Source organism: Myotis brandtii, unplaced genomic scaffold, assembly GCF_000412655.1.
Source record: "Myotis brandtii unplaced genomic scaffold, ASM41265v1 scaffold250, whole genome shotgun sequence".
NCBI classification, from domain to species: Eukaryota; Metazoa; Chordata; class Mammalia; order Chiroptera; family Vespertilionidae; genus Myotis; species Myotis brandtii.
The window spans coordinates 4654459-4678544 of NW_005359478.1; the positions used below are offsets into that span (position 1 = coordinate 4654459).

General features: G+C 40.3%; 1 protein-coding gene across 3 annotated transcripts in view; it reads left to right on the plus strand.

The window, feature by feature from the left end:
- Nucleotides 1-24086, plus strand: part of DNM3 (dynamin 3) — a 373409-nt gene that overhangs the window by 138131 nt on the left and 211192 nt on the right. For all 3 annotated transcript variants that reach the window (XM_014540885.1, XM_014540883.1, XM_014540884.1), the window contains exons 13-14: nt 3164-3215; nt 4053-4082. In XM_014540885.1, the coding sequence (XP_014396371.1) occupies nt 3164-3215; nt 4053-4082 (82 nt within the window). The remainder of the gene's footprint in view (nt 1-3163; nt 3216-4052; nt 4083-24086) is intronic.

The window sequence follows — 24086 nt, forward strand, 5'->3', positions numbered from 1 at the left end:
CACCCAAAAGTTTCAATTTCCATAGGAACATAGGTTTACTAGTATTTCAATAGAGACATGCTGAATACAAAGGGCTGAAATAAATGAGTAATCATTAACATAAAATAGAACATTTTAATAAAAATTAATATTTTTTCTTGAACATTAATTTACCAGACACTGAATAACTGCACAAATTAATAAACATAGAGCAAATAAACCTATTTTCCTTGTTCTCTGAAAGCGAAATATTTTCTGTTGTGCAACCAAACAAGTCAGTACAAGACTAATGACAGGGCAGTTGGCTGCTAAAATATTCACTGCTAGTATTAGTGGACAAAAATGGTGTGCCTGCGCATAAGGGAAATGAATGCAACATGATTGTAGTAATCAGTCATTAGCAAACGTTATTAATAATTATGTATAACAGGATATTATAAAAATTAAGTTACGAAATTTTTATTAAAATGTTTCTTACATACCATTATGTTGTCTGGGCTGCAAAAATATTCAGTGTGGGCTACATGTGGCCTGTGGGCCACGAGTTTGACATGCTTGCTGTAGGCATACTCCATGTCAGGGCCTGGTGGGCAGCCAGAAGGCAGTGTGGGTGAATCAGACCCCTGGTCACAGTCAGACACAAACTCAACCTCATTCACAGCCTCACCACAAAACTCAGAATAATGTAGATTTGGATTATGTAGAGAAATGGTTGGAGAAAGATGATGTTCATAGTGATTAAAGGACTTAAGCATTTAACAAAAACTGGAAAAATAACAAAAAATGAGGAAAGAAGAAATAAACTAAAAGTCTAATGTGAGGACATTGAAAAGCAAAAACATACACAAAATATCTTTAGTAATCAAATACAGTATGGCCTTTCACCACCTACCCTTTCCCCAGCCTCACTTGAATGTAGAATATGGGTTTTCAGGAGTTTGAGTGAAAACTCGTGGGAGATTATGAAAGACTAGAGGCCCAGTGCACAAATTTGTGCACCGGTGGGGTCTGGCTGGCCCGCCCCAATAGGGCCAATCATCGGGCAGGGGGAGGGTATGTGGGTGGTTGACTGGCTGGCCCCGCCCCCTGGCCGAACTCTCTGTCAAGGGGGCAATTTGCATATTACACTTTTATTATATAGGATTACTGTTTTGAACAGCGGTTCAAAAGTATGATGTTGATTTCTGATGTGGCTCTGAACCATAATATCCCATTACTTTAAACAGTTGATTAATGACTTGAGCTTTTTCTCTGTTTTGGACTATTTCATCCATCTTCAAAACAGCCTTTAAGAACTATGAAACTACCAGCTAGAGGGTTCAGTATTATTAATCTTCTCAGAATAACCAAAATAAGTTTAGTTTTCTTATATCAATAGATGTTTACTCATTGATTTACCAAAAGAAAGCCTTCATACCTTTTTTTAAAATGTTTTTTAATTGATTTTAGAGAGAGAGAGGAAGGGAGAGGGAGATAGAAATATTAATGAGAGGGAAAGATCGATTGGCTACCCTCTTGCACCCTACTGGGGATAGAGCCCACAACCTGAGCATGTACCCTAACTGGGAATTGAACCAGTGTTCTCTTGGTTCACAGGTTGACGCTCAACCACTGAACTACACGGGCCAGGCAGAAAGCCTTCATTCTTTTGACTGATAGAGGAACACAGTGCCTGGACATGTGGGCTCTGGGGTTAAATTGTTGGGGTCATCTCTGGCTCTTAACCCCTGGCGTCATGTTGTAATGGTGTCGACCTCACTGGGCTTCTTATTCAACAGATATTTGTTAGAGCTACTACAGTGTGCCAGGTAGTTTTTAGGCCAGTGATGGCGAACTTTTTGAGCTCGGCGTGTCAGCATTTTGAAAAACCCTAACTTAACTCTGGTGCCGTGTCACATATAAAAATTTTTTGATATTTGGAACCATAGTAAAACAAAGACTTGTATTTTTGATATTTATTTTATATATTTAAATGCCATTTAACAAAGAAAAATCAACCAAAAAAATGAGTTCACATGTCACCTCTGACACGCATGTCATAGGTTCGCCATCACTGTTCTAGGCACTGGGGATATAGCAACGAATGAAATAGACAAAAACCGCTGCTCACAAGGAGCTCACATTCTAATGGAGGAAGACAGACAATAAACACACAAAAATTTAATAAATTATATAGTACACGTGAAGGCGAAAAATGCCATAGAGAAAAATAGAATAGTGTAAAGGGGATGAGAGTCCTAGAAGAAGGGAAGGATGCAGTTTTGAACAGAGTAGTCATGTTCCTGGAACACTGAAAAGATAAACTTGAACAAAGACTTGAAGGAGGCGATGTCAGGAAATATGCTTATATCTGGTGGAAGCTTACCTAGGCAGAAGGAGCAACTAGCATAAAGGCGTTGAGATGGGAATATGCTGGGTGGGTTTAAAAAAATAGTGATCAGTGTGGCTGAACTTCTCCAATGAGGGAGATGGAGAGTAGGAGGAGATGACTCAAAGAGCGGAGGGTGGGGGTAGCTGAGTAGGGCCTTGTGGACATCCAAGTGGCGATGTTGAGTTATCAAAAACGTATATGAGTCTAGATTTGGGGAGATGGGTCAAGCTGGCTTTGTTCTATGGGAGTTGTCAGAATATAGTGGAATTCAAAGCAATGAGATTGTAAAATGTCACAGAGTTTGGGATCTGGAGGCCAACTACTTATTAGCTGAGTAACTTTGGGAAATCCATTTAGCTACTCTGTGACTCAGTCTCCCCATCTGTAAAACGAAAATAATAATAGTAACTACTTCACAGGGTAAAATTAGTTAAAATCACTAATATCTGTAAAGCGCTTGGAACATGGCATATACTTAATAACTACTAACTGTTCATTTTCAGTACATCTACTCTGCACACCTGCAGGACGTCCCGAATACTTGCCTGAACTCCTATTGTTATTGATGCAGCAGTGCAGCTATGCTTCCTGTGGTGTTACTGTGTTTTTGGTTTGTGACTGTTAATTGGGACTAAGAGTTCCACTGAGTTGGTTTTGCTTCAGAATAGTGTCCTGAATTTTTGATATATTAGCTCTGCCTCAGTTGTTGATACATTTTTTTTAAAGCCTGTATATATTTTAGTATCTGTTACTTGTTCAGAAAAAAAAAATCTTACACGTTTCTTCAGTGCTGCTCTCCTTTGCTTTTCTCAGTGCTCAGCAGAGGAGCAGTCAGGTTCACAAGAAAAACACAATTGGAAATCAGGTAGGAATTGCTTAAGAGAATTAGTGCATGCATGCCCCAGTGAGTTTGAACTAAATTGCTTGATTGACTATTAAAAAATGCAAATTAATCCTGCGCAAATTTTGTTGGAAATGCAGCTTTCAGTTTGGTTTTGTTTTGGCTTTTAAAGTTTTTAGAGCGAATTGTTTGTTTTTCTTTCTTCTCATTATTTTGCTACACTATGCAGTTAACCCTATTGATTTATTTTAAATAACTTCTTTGCTATTTGCTCTGTTTTTCAAATTTGACTCCTTATGTCCTACTTTGCTTGCTTACATTACCAGTAGGCTTGATTTAACATCAAATCTGTGAGTCAGTTTAAGGTTAAAATATGGTGAATAGTTGCATGAGCTTTCTGATGCTGCTGACTAGTTCACACGTTTGCACAGCTTGATAACAGTGAAGGGACAGCTCATAGAGAAGGCAGTTGTTGCATTTCACTGCTGCCACACCCAATTCCTGTTGGTTAATAAAGATGTTAATTCCTCAGAAGATCTGATCTTTTGAGTTTTGCGTTTTGGGCTGACCCGCTGTTTCTAATAGCGCTCTACAGAGATTGCATTAACTCCAATAGTTTGCTGCTGCTTTTATGTTTTATGTGATAATGAATATTTGCATTGTTATTTCTTTTCAAGTCAAAACAATGATGACTTTAAAGTGTTTGTTTTTTTTTTTTAATGCAGAGGTACAATTATTGAACAAATTGAAACCTCTGCTCTAGATTTTTTCCCATTGTTTTGAAAGGAGAAGAGGTAATAACAGACTTTATTTTAAAAACTTTTTTCCTGAACTAAAGCATATAATTCTTTGCTATTTCAGGGAACCAATCTTCCGCCTTCAAGGCAAATTGTACGAGCTAAGTTCTGTAAGCTTTACTGTTGCTTTTTCATTTAGCTTCCCATGGGCACAGTTTTGTCTTTAACTGATTAACTCAACTAGCGCTTGCTACTAATTTTTTTTTAAACTTAGGTTGTCTTGTCCATAACACCCTATCATTGAAATAAAAATCCTCTTAAGAGCGTTCATCCCTTCACTGCTAATAACTTGCTGTGATTGAAAGGTATGAACTAGTAAACTCTAAAATGCTGTAATAATAAACCCTTAACATTGTGGGTGCTTTGGTATTTCTCTAATTTTAATGGGCCTTAAAATAATTAAAATCATTAATGATCTCCATCTCTGTCCTTTTATGCTATGTTGTTATATGGTGTAAGCCTTTGTATAATACTATTTCCAATAAATGTCGATGATGCTCCTACAAGGTGGGTGAATATTGAACATCTGATTTGTTATATTCGCTGATAAACCTCCCCAAATTCCAATTATTTGTAGTTATTTTTTTAAAATAATAAAACAAAACCAAATTTACATTGATTGCAATTTTATATTGCTTTAGAGTTGAATCTTTTAAAACTAGATACTCTATCTTCATTTTATGAAAGTGTAAAGATTCTGTCAAATTCTAACAATCATTTTTTGGGGAATGATTCTACTCTCATTTCTACCATGGATGAAGCAGCCCTAAAGTCTTCCTTCCTTCCAACTACGCACAGTGGAGGATGAGATAGGAGCATGGGCCAGTTATTTGCTCCATGTTGCTTTGGAAGAAACGGACTTTGGAGCTAGACATCCCTTGCTTCAAATTATGACCCGTCACTTAGTAGCTTGGACAAAGTGAGCCTGAGTTTGCTCAGCTACGTGATGGGAAGAATAGAAAAGATTTCTGCAGGGTGAATGGGAGGATCTGATGTAATATACACAATGAGGTTTGCAGCTGGGTCCTGGGTTTGTGACCTGTAAAGAGCAGATACCTTGCTCCCAGCAGGTAGGTGCTACTTCTTCAAACTTTTGGGAGAAAACACAAAGTATAAGAAAATAATAAAAGTTATAAGATGAGAAGAATGAAGCACTGGAAAATTAGAAGCCATGACACATTATTCCAAAGATTGCAATGTGCAGAAAAAGGATTTGCCTATAAAACTTTCCTCATGGAAGTACATTACTTATTGGAAAAGCAATGATACAGTGGCATAAATACATACTCTAAATCAGATCTGAAAGGAAACTCTGAACCAGTTACCAATTATATTACTTCCAAATGCTCAAATCATGCTAATGTGTTTTTATGACTTTACTTTTGCTGAGTATTTCCAAGCCCATACATTTTGAAAGTTTTATAAATCCAAAGATAATAGAATTGGGGGGGACTGTTATCATAGGATACAGGTACTTTATCCCAACCTCTTGGGTCCAGTTGTGCCTTGAAAGTCAAATTTTTTAATTTTATGTTAGAAAAGCAATACATATTTCTGTGGGGTCAGAGATAGCACCCTGTAATTAAACACATTATTTTTCTGTAGTGAGACAAATGAATAGTCACACCAGATAGGTTAAATGAGACATAGAAATACTTTCATGTTGTCAGGTTTTGCTGCTAAATTTGTTTTAAAAAACTTTTTTTTTTTGCATGTAATGGATTATGAACCTGAATGTCTTATTTTTCAGAGTAAAATCCAGTAATTAAAAGCAATACAATATAGTTTAGGAATCCTTTATTTTTTTCCTTCTTAGCAGAAATGAATCATAATGTCTTGAAAACATTTTCCTTTTGAATTTGAATATCTGATGTTGATTTGGGTTTGTATTAATACAGTTTATCAGTCAAGAGGCTCAAAGCCAGGGAGCCATGGAGCCCAGCCTGCTGACTGATGCCGACTTTTGTGGTTGGTGGGCTGAAAATTCTGCAGGATCCTAGCAAGTGGTTCATCCATTCCAATATGCATTTAAGGCTCTGGGTTGGAAGGATTGCTATGCAGGATCTATACTGAAATATGTTAGAGGGGTTTAAGGAAAGCAAAACTCCTCTTTAAAGTCTAAATTCCAATTGCTTTTTTCTACTTAGGAATTTGCTTACAACTTTTATAAGTTGATGTCTGCAAATGTACAGAAATTTATGAGTACACAATTAGCTTCAGGTTGGACCGATCAAAAATGTAAATTTAAACTTAATTTCATTTATCCCTTCGTTCATCAAACATGTATTTGAAACACTCTGAGTGATAAAAACTGTGGTAGGTGTTTAAGCCAGTGATGACTAAGTCACAGCCCTGTCCTCAGGGAGCTCACAGCCCAGTGAGGATGATGGTAAGTAAGAAAACTGAAGACTGCTTCCTTCTTCAAGGCTAGTTCTTTCTGATCCTCCAGGTCTCACTGAGACATCATTTCTGTGAAAGGTTGGCCCTGACCATTGGAACTAAAATCACACACCCCTCCCCAGTGTCTTACTATCATCTTACGCACAAAATTTGTGCACTCAGGCGGGGAGGGTCCCTCAGCCTGGCCAGCGCCCTCTCACAGTTCGGGAACCATCAGTTGGACATCCTTAGCGCTGCCTCGGAGGCGGGAGCGGCTCCTGCCACGGCCACTGCACTCGCCAGCCATGAGCCCAGCTTCTGGCTAAGGGGTGCTCTTCCTGTGGGAGCATACTGACCACCAGGGGGCAGCTCCTGCATTGAGCATCTGCCCCCTGGTGTTCAGTGCGCATCATAGCGCCTGGTCCTTCCACTGTTGGGCCGAAATCAGCTCTTCGACATCCCCCGAGGGGTCCCAGGTTGCGAGAGGGCACAGCTAGGCCGAGGGACCCCACTGGTGCACGATTGGGGCTGGGGAGGGAGGTTGGCCAGCTGTGGAGGGACCATGGGAGAGCTCCAGGGTGTGTCTGGTCTGACTCGCTCAGTCCTGATCAGCTGGACCCCAGCAGCAAACTAATCGACCGGTTGGAACGTCTGCCTCCTGGTGGTCAGTGCATGTCATAGCGAGCGGTTGAGCGGCCTTAGCATATCATTAGCATATTATGCTTTGATTGGTTGAATGGATGACTGGACACTTAGCCTATTAGGCTTTTATTATATAGGATTTTTTATCTTTCTTCACTAGGACCTAAGCTCCATTAATGATATTTTTTTATGATGCTTAAAGCAGTGGAATATCATTGTAAGGTTTTAGGCATGATCATATTAATGTTTTAGAAAACTCCTTCTTATAGTGTGGAGAAAGTTCTGAAGGCAGAACAAGGTTAGAAAAAGAAGACTAGTCAGGAGGCTGTTGCTGACAAGAGATTATGGTGATCTGGGCCAGGCTATCTATACTGGATTCAAGGACGAGCTCATGAGTTTGGGAGAATTAAATAGGAAGAATCCAAAGGAAGTGTGATGAGATGAGTGTTGGGGAGACATCTGGGGATCATTAGCAATGCTGTTCAGATATATGATTTAAGCACAGGTGAGATGGTGGTGCTCTTAATGGAGAAAGGAACATAGTGAAAAATCCAGTTTTGGAATCAGAAGGGTATTTGTTGAGTATGAATCACTGTGGGAGATTGGCATAAAAGTCCACTGGGAAGTTGTATAAAAATGTATAGAGTTTAGAAGACACAGAACCTATTCCAAAGGTAGTAGGAAGCAACTGAAGGATTTCCAATAAAGAAGGGTTACCATCTGATTTGTATGTTAGAAAGGTCTGTGTGTCAGCCATAAGACATGGTTTGGAGAAATAAAACTAGAGAGATGGAAATTTTTGAAGAGGTTTTTGAAGTAATTTCGTTAAGAAAATACAAATGTTAATAGTAGGAGGTATGTAGGAGAAGGAACATTTAGGAACGTTTAGCAGGTAGAAAGAGTTAGAAATCGTTTTGGGGATATTAAATCCTCCTCCTAGGCTATGGCTAAGGGATCTACTGTTGGGAGTGCAGAAGTAGGAGGAGCAGATTTCAGGGGCAAAGGGAGAAGAAGGTGGTGATTGCAGTCTGGGATATATTTTTTGTGCCTGTTAGTGACATCAGTAGAGTTTGAGGTTCAAGACTTGTCTACACTGGAGATAGAAGTTTTACAGTTTTCAATGTATACTTGGTAGCTGAAGCCATGAAATTACCTACAGAGGATGAGCATATAGAAGGAATGATGTAGAAAGAAGAGTCCAGAAGAATGAGGAACTTAAAATTAGTCTAGGAACTGATGAGATAAGTAGGAAAACTTGGAGAGTAGTAGAATGAAAGCCAAGGGAAGAGAACATTTCAAGGTCTTGGAGGTTATTTCAAGGGAAAGGTACAATAGTATTAAATGTTTCCAAAGAGTCCAGAAACTTTGGGGAAGTTGTTTAATAGTTGGGCTGGTAGAAGGTTCTGTGCAGTACTGGGGACTAAAGTAGCATCAGTCCTCTTGGTCTTGTGAATTGCTCTTCTACTCTACAGCTAGAAGGTAGCAGGACGCAGAGAAAGCAGACCAAGAAATTGATGTCCTGAGCTGGGGTCTTTTTAGGGAGGCAGCATGTATGGTCAGGAGAGAAGATGAGTTAAAGTTTTAAAGAGAGATAGGTTGAAATAAAAGATTATGTCATCTAATATGAATGGTTTTGATTGATGTATTTGTCAGGACAGGCCAAGCAAGTAACAAACAACCCAAGAATTTTAGTAGCTTACTATAACATCAGTTTAACTCAACCTGCAGTAACAATCCCATGAAGGTCATTGAAATGGGAACAGCCCTGCTTCACACGGTCAGTCATGCATGGTCTTTGGAATTCTCTTCATTTTTCTAGCAAATAAGAAAGAGAAAGAAGCATGAGTGAGGGAGATTTTCAAGAACAAGCCTAGCAATGACATTTTCATTTCCATTCCATTGATCTTCACTTAGTCATTTGGTCCCACCTAACTGAAGGGAAATAGGAATATAATCTAAACTTGTGACCAGGAACAAGGAAATACAAAAGATAATGTTGACTGAAAATGGGAGGGAAGTGGGCAAGTCAGGGCGCTAGGAGTTTTACTGAAATTAGAGAAATATGTACCAGGATTAAGGCAAAGAGGTGGTAGGGTTGGAGGTTGAAGTCAGTGAGTGAGATGTTGTATCCCAAGGTTTAAGAGGCCAGGGGATGACACCCAATCATCAGAGATGTTATTGGAACAAGCAGAAACAGATGCTGGAGGAGGGCAAACAAGTGAGAGCTATAGACTTTCGTGGAACATTGTTAGTCTTTAGAAGGTGTGGGCAGCTGAAGATAAGTGGGGATAAAATTTCCTTGATGTGAATATGTTTAGGGCCAGGATATATTGACTGATAATTTACTTCTTTAGCTATAAGAATCAAGTGAGGGAGGCACAGATGACTTATTCCTTGGCCCAGCCATATTGTCTGTTTTGTTTCCCAACAATGTGTCTTCTATTGCGTTTACTATAGATTGGAGTGCGAGATTTCCAAAACCTATAATCTCCAGACAACCTTCTTGAATTATAGTCTGCAAGCAGAAAAGATCCTTATTTAAAAAAAAATTCAAAACGGTTTCTTTTCTCCCTACTTTCTGTAAACTAGTGTTAGTAGTCACTAGTCTCTTTTTCTTAGGACTACCTACAAGTTTCAGAAATCATCAACACACCACAACATCCTAAAATCTTCCTACCATATTCAACTCACCTCTATAGGTGCAACTGCTGTTATCATTTCAGAATATGTATACACGCACACCCAAACATAGGTATACATATGTACACACAGACAGACACATGGTTTGAGGTTTTTAAAAATATAAGTGGTCATATATTGTACACATTTTACACAATAGTTATAAGCTCTGCAAAGGCAAAGAATTTTGTCTCTCTTATTCACTGATGTATCCGTAACATCTAGAACCTGGTGAATAGTAGATGCTCAGTAAATATATTGAAAGTTGAACTTATTTAATTCATTTAATGATGTGTCTTGGAGATCGTTCCATGTAAGTACACAGACCAAAGATGACAAAACTTCTTTTACTGGTGCATGGTATTGTACATTCCATAGTTATTTAATGATCTCCCTAAGGAATTTGTGCTCTAGTTTTTCCAAAACAGCTGAACCAGTTATAGACCCAATGATATATGCAAGTATATGAATCCACAGTAGTGAATTTTATTGAGATGGTCATTCTTACATTATGAACAAATTATGTAATGCTCCCTTGATAGATGTACTAACCATCCTTGGTTCTCTAGTATAAGCCATATTTGGCCATTAGGGGGTTGATTCTTTTGCCATTGAATAAGTTTTCCTCTTATTAGTATATTCATTAGTATATTTTGCTTATGAAGTAAAGTCATTCTTCATAAAAATACATAAATATATTTATAAATGAATAAATGAAAAATAAAATGACTGACTATGCAATACTATTAAAATTTCCACTGACAGAGAAATGTCACAGACAGCGAGGAAAAAAGACTATTGTATGCCTCATTCCTGATGATCTCAATTTGCTTGAGAAAGCAGGAGGCTGGGCTGTTTGTTGAAAGCCAGGGGAGTGAGAGTTACAGGGGAGCCTTAAGAAAATGGTGGAACTCAGTGTAGTTACCATGTGGAATGTAAAGACAAACCAAATGGCTTTCGGCTATTGGCCTAGGTCTCCCCACCAGTTCATATGCTGAGACTCCAGTGTAGAGAAGCTAATTTATTTGTTAATACTGAGAGACCCCAGTCCTTTCAATTCATCAAATTAAGGGTTTAGCAAAGGACAAATAGTAAAACCTCATTGCCTACAAAGGTGCCCTAGAATCTCTTGTTAGTGATGCTGTCCCTGTCCTATACCAGAAGGTCCTTTTGAAAGGATGTCCCTGGTTCACTATCACAGTGAAAACAAAAGTAAACAGGAGCCAATAAATTCTTGTAGGTATTTCCAATAGAGCTCTTTTGTTGTTTCTGCCCATTGCTTTCCATATTGAAACCAAATCCACCCAACACATAAGTATGTCCCCAATTCACCATGACCAAGGCAAATTATAGTTTCTGTCCCTAAAGCATGAATCTCTTCACATTCAATGCAGTAACATTACAGAACTTTTCCTGAGTGAGTCAGAGTGTTTAGCCCACGATCCTCAAAATATGGAGACATCTTGACATTCTTAAGCTATTTCATTGAAAGTGTTCTGAGATATATATTTATAGAAAAGAGAGCTCATGTTGATCGTGTCAGTTAGGGGAGAAACCAGGGGTGGGGTGGGGGGCGGGAATCTGGTGATGAGCCTTGTGAGCTCCATTCTCAACATTACGCCAGACTCTTTGGTTTATCTTGAGTCTCATTGTCAGGGGACCTAAATGTCAGAACATTAATCCTGGCATTAGTGTAAATTGCTGGCCCATTTTATTATAATTTTTAAAAATTATGTTTTGTAATAAGATACTCCCATTTGAGAACAATCTTTCCCCCCCCCCCCTGAAAAATGTATTTATTTTCTAATCGTAGGTCACAGATTTTCCAGATAGGAGACTTACATGTCCATGCAAAATTCTATTTGTCGTAAGTCTGTCACCATTTCATGTAGCCACCCCTTTTCTTCTCGTTCCAGACACTTCAATATGAGCAGGTCTCTCATAGCTTCTGTGGTTTGTATGGCACAAGAAGATTGTAATTTTTTAAATACTGAAATTTCATCTTTACCGTAGGTCACAGATTTTCCAGATAGGAGCCTTACATGTCCATGCAAAATTCTATTTGTCGTAAGTCTGTCACCATTTCATGTAGCCACCCCTTTTCTTCTCGTTCCAGACACTTCAATATGAGCAGGTCTCTCATAGCTTCTGTGGTTTGTATGGCACAAGAAGATTGTAATTTTTTAAATACTGAAATTTCATCTTTACATGAAGTAAGCGAACGTAGGCTTAATAGCACATGTTGGTTTCTCATCTGTAGCTTGTATTATTCAAAGGCCAGACCAATTTTGAGCACCAACATGGCATACATCTTTTTTTCTCTTTATTTTTTAGAGTAAGGGGTATTCCAGTTTCCTGTTTTCTAACGATGCTAATAGTTAGCATTTATTAAGTGCTCTTTGTGTGTGTGTGTGTGGGGAGGGGGGCTCATATTAAAACCGAGATTTGGACATGGATTGTCTCATTGAATATTTCCAAGAGCTTTATGAAGTTATCCCCAATTTGATGGATGAGGAATGGAGAGTCACAGTCTTAACGTGACTTTCTCAAAGTTGTTCCATAGTAAGTGATGGGGTTGGGGTTTTACTTCAACTTTTTATTACAAAAACTAGAGGCCCAGTGCATGAAATTCATGCTTGGGTAGGGTCCCTAGCAGCTGCTGGCTGCCTGCCAGGGGCTCCCTTCCCCCAGCTGCCTACTGCAGCTATGTGCCATGCTGCCCTCTGGTGGTCAGCACACATCTAACTCCTGGTCGGTCGAGCTCCTGCCTGTGGGGACAATTTACATATTAGCCTTTTATTATATAGGATTGTCAAATATAGCAAAGAGCTGGAAGCCTAGTTCTGTGAAAGGCCATGTACGCACCCCCTAGTTTGTTTGTGTGTACATATACTATTTGAAAGTAAGTTGCAGGCATCATGACCGCTCATCTCTAAATACTTCAGTTTCATTTCCTAAGCAAAAGGTCATTCTGCAAAGTTTTCTCATCCACGAAGATTAACAATGATTTTTAATACTATCTATTGTTCTTGTGCTTCAATTGCAGCAATTCTAGTAGCTTGAAAGAGTTAATGCTGGTCTCAGATTTATATGAATAGACCAATGTGGTTTATTTAGAAAGATCAATGTGGAAAGACCAGTGTGGTTTATTTGCCTAGAAGTATATATTTGCTAATTATCTTGGTGCAGAAAATAACTAAAACTTATCAGAGGTGATCTCTTGAACAAAGTGTAAACATGTAGAGCTTTAGGTAAATGAAGGACTAAAATGTCTTACCCCCAATGTGACTATGAAATCTCTTTGACTCAGCAACTAATTCATTCCTCACCTCAGGGAATTCTCTTGGGCTGAATTCACCGGGATGAATGTTCCCTCTCCAGGAAATGAGTGTCCTGGTTTCCTAATTGAGCCTGCATTCCTTGAAGCTTTGCACTGTGCTCTTGCCTCACCAAACAGTTGGCTGGAGTGTTCGTCCTGACTCCTGGTGAGGTTATTTACACTCTGAGCCTGTGACAGATGGCCCCCTTGGGTGGATTATTCTATGTGCTGCCATTTATATTGTCTGGATGGAGCATTACTTGGAAACGGTGCTCATAAATACAAATGAGCCTGACAAATATGCGCATGAAACTCAGTCATCATCATCATCATTTCATTTCCAGTGCCTTTGATTTATTCTTTGTTTGCAGTATCCTATGAATTCTTTACCTATGGGGTCCTATGACCTCTGCCCCTTTTCTAAGTTTCAAGTTGAGTTTCTATTGACTGTTTATAAGCGTTTTTTATGAGAAAGCACTATCATAACTAAAACATTAGTTGAAATGCAAGTCATTTTATTGTTTCCTGCCCCAGTCTACTAAACATGATCTTCTTAATTAAGGTAAGACATTTTTAGCGTCGGTTTGTGTTTTCAGTGTTTTTTTGTCTCTTCAAAAATCTTTTCCTTCCCCAGCAACTCTGGTCTTCCTGTTGACCTGCTGCGAAGTGGAGGAGGGGGAAAGGACAAGGGGGACTTGTTTTTGAGAACTCAACTATCTATAAATGATTTCCTCTCGTCTGGTACATCCCGTGGCTGGGTTTCATTTTCTGATGCCTGGTGGCAGGACCCATGTCCTGAAGGAAGGAACCATGTCATCCTTCACTCATCCTGTGCTCAGAGCTTGACCACGGCTGTGAATATTATCTCCTATCACTCCTGACATTTCTCGTGCTTCTCTTCCCGAGCTACATAATTCATGTCACCGTTTTCCGGTGCATACGGAGTCAGGTTTTAGAAATATGAGACAATTTTAAAATTACAGATGCAAGGCCTCGCTGCGTGAGCCAACATCTGCAGCTAGTTTACGAGGTTAAGCAAAATAGCTGCTCTGGATGACTGATATTTACCAGGGCCTCTCCATTTCCCATCAGAAATAGGAATGCCTGTGACTTCTACATTCTTCAGTTTTCAATGGGAATCGGGGTTTCATCCATTACATACCTCACTTCATTAAGTTACCTCACAGAGCATCCTGAGTTACAATTAGCCATGATTAAGGAGGCCAGTGAGAACATGGGTAATTAATGTCCACCAATAATTAAAATACTTACCTTAACCAGAGCCCAACACTCTCTCCTAAAACCTTATACTGAAATTCCAAACCAGTAAAATCTCATAGGATTTTCTTTTGTTTTGTTTTGGTGCAGACAAAATAAAAATCTGGACACATCACTCCCTTGCTTACTGACAACCCTCAAAAGTACTTCTTTCCCTTTAGGACAGTGGTCAGCAAACTGCGGCTCGGCAAACCACGGCTCGCTAGCCACATGCGGCTCTTTGGCCCCTTGAGTGTGTCTCTTCCACAAAATACCGGCTCTTCCACAAAATACTGACTTCTGCGCATGGGCCACGAAGTTTCAATCGCACTGTACGTGCGCCCGCACGTGGTATTTTGTGGAAGAGCCACACTCAATGGGCCAAAGAGCTGCGTGTGGCTCGCGAGCCGCGGTTTGCCAACCACGGCTTTAGGACAAAGTCCAAATGTTGCCACCTTTTATCCATTCCCTGCCTGTCTCCTGCTCCTTGTCGCTTACACTCCTGAATTCTGTGGGCTAGCCATGGTGACCTTCAGGCAGTGCCTCCATGGTCTCTCCCTGTTGGGACTTTTAATGTGCTTCTACCCGTGCCTGAAGCATCTTTAAAAAAATTAAATTAAATATATATGTATTGATTTCAGAGAGGAAGGAAGAGGGAGAGAGAGAGAGAAACATCAATGATAAGAGAGAATCATTAATCGGCTGCTTCCTGCACACCCCACACCAGGGATCGAGCCCACAACTGGGGCATGTGCCCCAACCAGGAATCAAACTGTGACCTCCTGGTTCATAGGTTGACACTCAACCACTGAGCAACATTGGCTGGGCTCTAGGAACTTCTTTAAAATGGGTTCTGTTTGAGATATGCTTTCTTCATTGGCCAAGACTTAGTTTTGTTTTGTATTTGCATCAAGATGATGCTGTGAAGGTACTGAGTCATCATTTGAAATCAGAATTGCATGGGAGACCTTCAAGTCTGTCACCCACCCATTCCAATCTGGCTGCTTCCCCTCTCCATTGAGCCACAGAAACGATGCCTGGCAAGGTTGTGCAGCCAGCACATATTAGCAGAGCCACAGTGGTCATTTAGACATTGAATGTTCTCATGCCAGTTACAACTGGCTGCTCCCCCAGTTGCTGGAGCTTCTCTCTCAGAACTCTCTCCCCCACAAAAACCTCCCCTTTATCCAGAAGTTAAAGGCAAGGTTTGGTCCAGAAGGGGGCCTCCTGTACCCTGCTCAAGCACTGAGTCCCACACCCCTTCCAACTGGTCAGGCTGCTGCCATACTAGTTGTTAAATGTTTTGAATATTATTTCTTCAACAACCTCCATGTTACCCAAACCAGGGAATAATTTTGACTTGGAGTCCTGCTTTCCCTCACAGTGGCATTAGACATTTTCAGCTCTCCCATGAAAAGTCTCTTCTGTTGACTTCTGTGGATGCTGTATTCTATTTTTGTCCCACCCTTCTAGCTACTCCTCTCTCTCCTTTGCAGGTTCATCCTTTCCACCCAGCCATTACCTGCTGGTTTTCCTTAAGATGCAGTCCTAGGTCCTCCTCTCTCCCCACTCAAACTCTCACTTTGTTATTTTTTCATACCTAGGGCTTCAGTTACTCCTGTAGTCAGCAATTCAAAAATCTGTGTATCTGATTGAGACTTCTCTGTAGACGGTGGTTTATTTTACATGTTCACCTCTTTTCATGTCCAGACAGAACTCATTACTTATCCCCTCCCTCACCTTCATCCTCCTACTCTCTCTCAGAAAATTTTCCTTCACAGCCTGTCCAGCTTCAGAAATTAATCCTTGGGCGTCATCCTGGACACCTCATTCCCCTTCATCTTCCATCTTCCAATTTATCATTGTCATAATAGTTTTCTTCCTAAATATTCCTCAAATATGTCCACTCCTCCAAACGTCCATTTCCACCACTCCTGTCAAAGTTACCGTTGTCTGTGACTTAGGATTCTGTCTGTTCTCCTGCCTCCTTTCTCTTCTCTGTAATCTCTTCACCAGACCAGAGCAAGAAGGAACTTGTCCTGATGCCAATCTTAGGTCACTGCCCTACTTTAAGCACTTCAAAGGCTTTCCATCCTCTCAGGATAAAGACCCAATTTCTCCACATAAATTACACGGCCGAGCATGGTTGTCCTCCCCTCCCAGGTTGTCTTGCATGAGGCTCACTCTTGCTTTCTGTGCTGTGCATTCCATCTCCCATTGCACACCCTTCCGATTTCAGTGCAGTGTTAGAGTCTGCCAGCACCTCTTCTTCCACCCGGGCAGGTCTCAATGTACTGAACTGCTCCTGGGTGGCAGCAATCCAGCTGTCACTTTACATTGATCTGTGTGAGTCTTTGTTTAGTGTCTCGTCCCCATTTGTCTATAAGCTCCATGAAGTTCAGGAACTGTGCCTGTTTTTTTTTTAATATTTTTATTTTTGACTGATCCTTGTAGTTTCAGTGTGCTGCCTGACCCCGATAAATGATGCACCCATCCTATGTAATAAAAGGCTAATATGCAAATTGACCAAACGGAGGAATGACCAGTTGCTCTGATGCGCACTGACCACCAGTGGGCAGACGCTCAATGCGGGAGCTGCCCCCTGGTGGTCAGTGTGCTTCCACAGGGGGAGTGCTGCTCAGCCAGAACCTGGGCTCATGGCTGGCAAGCGCAGTGGACATCCCCCAAGGGCTCCCCGGACTGTGAGAGGGTGCAGGCCGGGCTGAGGGGAGCCGCCCCACACACAGAAGTGCACATATGTCGTGCACCAGGCCTCTAGTTTTCTATTAAATGAACTCAGAAATATTTACGAAGGTGCTTGTTTTCTCTCTCAAAGAAAGCCCTCTGAATTATTTTTAGAACAATAGACAAATTCTGCTCAGGCCTTGATCATTATGTGGTATCTCTTCCCTTGTGTGTGTGTATTTTTGCCCTTGGACGTGAGAAATGGATGATGGGCTTAGCTCTCACTCTGTTTTGTATCATTGGGAATCTCTTCCACATGGAGGGCTCCCATGAACTTCAAAGGGAGCTCTGCACATGGAAAAGATACACAGGAAAAAAGTGGAAAAAGTAGAGTCCTGATTTTCATCATGGTTAATGGCCTGGACCCTGGAGAGGGTTAGGTGAGTAAACGCTGAGAATAAACAGCCCACTCTTAGTGAGCTCTTCAGAAATAGCTGAGCATGTGGAAGAAGGAATGTGTAAACAGGCAGTCAGGAAAATCCTGGGGAACAATGAAAAGGGAAGGAATTCCTTAAGAGTCGTTTTGAGAATCAAGATAATATAATAGCCTAGTGCACCACAGAGGCCAGGCAAACGCACTCATTGTGTGAGCACGGGCTGATGTTTTGGGAAGCCGCTTTGATAGGGCAGAATGAATGGAAGACGGTGGAGACACCATACATGTAGTTTTTGCAGATTGGAGCAGTCCCCAGAAAAGTGAGCGGGGGGCCATCCTTACGTGAGGTTTTCTTGTGAAACAGTAACTTGGAGTTTTGCTTAACTTACATTTTATTCACGTGGTTAAGATTTAAACTTATGCTGGTGTTTTAAGGTAAAGGCTGTGTTTTACAGAGAAAACAGGAAGTTATCTTTTTGGCAGCCATATCTTCAAATAAAAAGGGGATTTGATATGAATACTAAATGTAGGAGCCTTATTTTCAATCCACTTTTCTTGCACACTGTGAATATGTTTTCAGTCAATCAGAGCAGTTCCTTATTTAAAGTAGTCCTCTTTCATCATGGCGGTTTCTTAAGTAATAATCCAGAATTACTTCTCTTTATGTTGCGCTATAGATTTATTTCACTACTGGGTTATTTGTAATCAGTCTTCTGACATGCTGTGTTCATTACACAGTAAAGAGAATCTCAAGAAATTGCCAAGGAAGGGAGGGAGGGAGGGAGGAAAAAAGAAAGATTGCTGTTTTAAGCAGCCAATAATGTGATGGCAACCTATAATTTTAATAGCATGAATACTATTGGAAAATAAGGGAAATACAGGAAAATTGAAGGAGGAAATATAGCTTCATATCTTGTCACTAATTTTCAATCATAGTTAACATTTTGGTGTATATGACAGTCTTTTTCTATTCTTACATTAACAAATATAACTGAAATAGTACCCTATGTACTAATGGGTACTGATCTAAGTCCACTCACGATCCATACAGTAGTTCTATGTCATTATTCCATGTGACATATGAGGAAATTGAGGCCAAGAGACTTACCCAGTGTCACCCAGCTAGCAACCCAACTAGGAGGCAGTCAGCTCCTGCCCAGTGTTAGCGCTCCCATGTCATGTGTTAGGTGCTTTTGCTCAGCTTAATTGAACAGATGAGAGGATTCTATCATAACATGTTAACCATTTTCCAGTTAGCCAACTAGGTTGTTTCCTGTAGCTACTAGAAACAGTACTATCGCCAACATCCTTGTGTGCATTGTGGATTGAGGAGGTCAGACCATCAGAGAGATTTTATTTCATTCAGGTGCTGAGAGGCTGAATCCTCTGCAAAGTGGAGCAAAATGGCCGACGTGCGTCAGCTCCTATGAGGGGGGCCTGTGGGTTACACGGGTGGACTTGGCCGTGAAACAGGAGCCCCATGGCAGTTTCCTCATCGGTCACATAAGGAAAATGCTGTCTTTCTCAAAGGATTATTTTGTGGATTAAAATAAATAACACACGCCGAGATCTTAGCACAATGCCTGGCTCAAAGTAGTGTTGAGTAAATGTGAGCTATTGTTTTCATCCTTGAATTCCTAGAAATAGAGTCAAATTGTGTCGTTAACTTTGCCTATTTTACTTACGAAACTGCTCTGACTTCCTAGAAAGTTAAAACCATGAAAAGAACATCCAAACGTACAAATGTCACATAGCCAACTCACTCACAGTAGTATTTTGAAGAGTCTTAAAAACGAAAGACTATTTCATCAAATATTTGATTATTTTGTGTCTTAATTTGATTATCATTTAAATCCCGTTAGCTAAGCTTCATCTTACTTGCTTGTTTTCACAGCTTCTTTACCCCTGTCAGAAAGTCAGTTCATCAGATCGAGTATCCGGTTTTTATGCATGTCAGCCCACTGATGTCAGCCAGGGCATACTTACGGTGGCCCTCATTGTTATCATAGGGATAGGGTACCTGGCACATTTCCTGGTCCCCCACAGACATTGGTAGATACTGGTTGACGGCTTATCAAGTGTTTTAGGTGATAAACACCTTTGAACACTTTCCTGAATTAAATGTATCCCTCAAAACTGTAGGTATGAAGCCCTTCCTTCCTGTGTTAAGCACGTGCTCATAGGCAGGCTGGCTCCCAAGATGAAGAGGGGAGAGAATCGGGGAGAGAAAGGACCTGGACTACACTCCCTTAACCTCCGAGATTTACCAATCTGAGAAGTTACTTTACTCCTCCTGGGGGGAATGAATGAGGAAACAATAGGCGTGCCCCTTTGTCCCCACCCCTTGGCAATATTCCTTACTTTCCTCCATCTTTTATTCCATTGGGTTTAATGGTTAAGCCAGTGGTTCACCAGGGGTGTGGCCAGCCCTCTGTGGAGGAAGAGATCAATAGTCTCTGGGTCCTGGTACTTCCTTCTTGAAGCCGCTCCTCCAAAGCTAATCGTGGCTCCTTTGAGCATCTTCCTGGAACCACCAGTGGAGAGGAGACTCTGAAATGGGTCAAAACAGCACACCAGTAAAATCCACTGTACCAGTAAGGCCAGTCTATACCCAAGGTTAATTGTTGGCTTCTTGTTTTATTTCTTGTTTCAAATAATGTCCAGTCGTATTGTTCCCGTAGCCTATCAAAGATTCTGTAGCTACCAGAGCATATCATTAATCCATTCTAATTTGCATTCAGTAATAAAATGTCAATGAAATAGACATGTCCTCAATGTCTATGAAGTTCTCAGAAGTTAAAGTCCAAAGATGACATTCCCAAAGGAGTTGGCAAAGTCTAAGATACTTATGGAACATCAAAGAGGGTCTGTGGCCCAGGTGGACTTGGGGTTCCTTCAGCAGCCACACCCTCATAGAATGGGTTGTTTCTTCTGGGTTTCTGGAGTCGAATACTCTCGTGTTTTCCTTCCTTTAATTTATAAATAAAGCAAAGAGGGGGCCACAAAAGATAATCCCAGAACTAGCTCCATACCAACGAATTTAATAAGACAAATGGACATTCTAGTCTTTACAGCAATTATCCCAGGCAACATTTATGTTCCTGGACCTCTTTCTCTGCTGCCATCACTGATTGTTGCCAACACTCAGGAGATCTGAAGGAGAGGGTGTAGACAGAGAAAACCATCCTGGGTTTAGCCCTCCCAGGCTGTCATTTTTTTAGTTCTGTGAACGTCTACATTTTTGGGGGAAAATATCTTCTTAGGAGAATTTTGCCACTGACCATTAAGGGGGAATTCATCTAGATAATCTTAGAGAATGCTTGAAACACCACTGTCTGTTTCCAAGTTCAGGACGTTGCACTGGGCAGCCCCAGTCAATAGGTCTTATTTATGTTACCTTTCTCTCCTATGTAGCATATTCAAACCCTCATTATTTTATTTTCCTTTGCCTCTGTGTGTTCCCATCCTGCCCCTTGTTATATAACTTCTTGATCTTAGAAGCCTAGGCCTCCTAAGGAAGCTTTCTCCCTCCTATATAAGCCCGAGCCAGTTTGAAAACATGAGCCAGAGAGGATGGTGACCCTTGAGTTGTAAGTAACTCACATGCGTTAAGGTTAGGTCTCCGGAGTTCCCTTCTTGCCTTGGGCCCGGGTGCAGAATGGCGCTGAGTGCCCCTAATTCCATCCTTGCTATCCCCTACCTGGGCCTGGGTCCTGGCCTGGACCTAATAAATTACAGCTGGACCCTCAAGAGTGCTCTGTGATACAGACCTTCGCTGCCTTACTTTGACTTCTGTAAAGTTCCTGGCACAGAGTATGCAATAAATTGAAACTATTTTTTTTTTAAAGTAGTACATTTAGTTCCCCCTCCTGAGGTCTCCCCTACAGTTGAACTCTTGCTTAGAAAGATCTCTGCCAGCCAGTTCAAGAACAAGCCTCTATCCTGAGGTTGCTTGTGCTCACCAAGGTGATGACCAGCTGGGCCCATGCAATTCTGAGCATTTTCCCACGCAACTACCTTCAGAGAAGCAGCTACTCATCCGTGGACACAGCCTTTCTATAAGCGTTTGTCATCCACCAAGATAAAAATATCACATGGTCTGTGGTTTACAAACTCCCCCCAGGCAGCAACAGTTAAAATTTGGCTCAGAGCTGAGAAAAACTTGCCTGGTCTCCCATAAGCAAGGCCAAGGTCAAAACGCCCTGCTCACAGATCAAGTTCAAGACCCAAAGCCTTGGCTGGACTAGAACTTTTCCACATGCCCTTTTTTCCCTCCTCATAATGTTATTTCTTGTCTGTGTATTAATTTTATGACCCAGTGTGCTGGCCAGATGTTGAGGTCCAAACTTACCCCAACATACAGATTTTGCCAACCCTGAAAGGCCTGGCCTCTTACGGAACTACCAAGGACACACTCTCTAGGGTAGGCTCGTCACTAAAGGAAGAGGCTGGGCTATTCCACTTGCTGGTCTCACTTTCAACATTTCTGTATTTGGCATAAGAAGCTTGGATGTTATTCATGGTAGTAAATTTTAAAAATTGGTTTGTTTCAAGGCTTACAAAAGAACATGCCCCTTCAGCTCTCAAGGTCCCCTCTAGTCATGTAATTATGGGACTGCTTGCTCTTGTTTACTTGGGCATTCAAAACAGAATTTGATATTCAAATACTAAGAGGCTGTAAGTGGTTATTGTACTGAATGGTGATGGATTTATTGTGGTGATTTTACATTTGAAGGTGAAATCAGCATTTCACGTCTTTCTCTGTGAAGAGATTCTACAATCCATCCCATTTGTCTTTGACATTCTTTGGAAATTTTATTCATCTTTGTCTTCTTTTCTCACTTAACTTTTCCTTTGTTTTATTCTATTAATTTCCTCTTCACATTCTTACCTCTTGTGTCCTGACCATTTTTTCCTGAATGCTTGCCTTCTCCTGGCTCATCCCACTGTTTAACTTGATTTCTCTCTCCTTCAATTTTTATCTGACAAGGTACATTAGGAATTGTTTTTTCTTAATTCTTATGTTGAGGTGATCGTCATCAGAGAAAAAGCAAGTTCATTTGTGGCAAATATGCTTCTCTGTTGGAAAACAAAGGGCTGGGATTGGACCAGAGCATCTTAAACTTTCTATGACAGCAGCTTACTTGCTGACAGTGTTCAATACTGAACACTCTTCCATGGGTGTCGCTGAAGGATGCTGGCCACATGCACTCACAATGTGCATAGCTGTAATCCTCTTTTATTTATTTTCTCTCCATGTGAGAAAGCCTGTTGCAATGCAAATGACGGTAACGTCATAGAATATACTAATTAGAATATTCTCATTAATTTTAATGTCGATTCTTTACAAATTTTATTTTAACTGTTATTTGTAACTCATAATTTCCATATAGTTCAACTGAATATATCCACTGGGCGAAATGATGTTTAATAAATATCATGTTTTGATGATAACATTCCATTTTTCTAGAGGTACATCTTTGAGAGATGAATTCAGTGGTACCAGTAAAACCAGGTCATTTTAAGTTCTCCGAACCCCATTCTTACTTACATAGCATCTGTCTTTTTCCTGATTGGCTTCTCTGTGTCCTTTGTCTTTTTATATTCTGCCTCTCTGTCAGCTCCCTCACCTGATTGGCTTCTCTGTGTCCTTTTGTCTTTTTATATTCTGCCTCTCTGTCAGCTCCCTCCTGCCTAGATTGAATGTATAATCATTAAAAATTAGATAAGATCATTTGCTCTAAGGACAGTGAAGTCTTGATTGTATATATGCAGGCTGTGTTTTTCAAACTTCAGTATGAATCAGAATTACCTTGGGAACATGTTAAAATGTAGATTCCTGGGCTTCAATGTACATATTCTGGTTCATTTGGACTTGTTAGTGACCCAAGAATCTGTATTTCTAGAAAGCATCCTAATGGTTATAATATAACTGATAGAAACCATACTTTGAGAAGTATTGGTTTCTTCTTTCCCAAGCAGAGGGTAAGAAGAAGGAGTAACTTTGAACAGTGGAGAGAATTGTCATAGTCTGGGCCTCAAAGGGGTTCTGTATGGGGGTCTGGAAAACTTAAATTGAGCATTAAAAAGGACAATGGGCTCCTGGGAGATGCAGAAACAGGGAATCAAGGGTGGCGAGGACTAGTGTATGAACAAAGGCTTGAAGGGTCAGTAATGATAACATTGATTCATAATTTTCCTTAGGATTGACTTTGCTTTTTCAGTTAGAAAATTTATAGCAATATAAATATAAACTCTGATTATAAAGGTATTTTAATCTTTCTTTAGGAACTGACACAGTTATTCAATAATTCAGTAATTTTTAAAATATTTCAGGCTCTCTAGGGTATTGAACAATTTAGGTATAGGATGACTTTTGACATTTGAAGCGATAGCATACAATTCCATATAGTATTTCATTTCTGGTCCTATGATAACAAATTATGTAGCATAGAGAAGACGATAAACTATGCCATATGAAAAAAAACAGAATTTAACTTCACAACTGAGAAAAAAATAGATTTTCACTTAAAGGATATTTATACATCATAAATCAAATCAGTAAGCCAAGTTGTTAATGTTTTAAAATTTAGAAGCTGTTTAAAGATTTTTATGAAGATGCTACATATCCTTTAGTATGTCAAATAACAACCAGAGATAGATGGTTAAATCTAGACCATTTAAAAACTCCAAACTTTAAA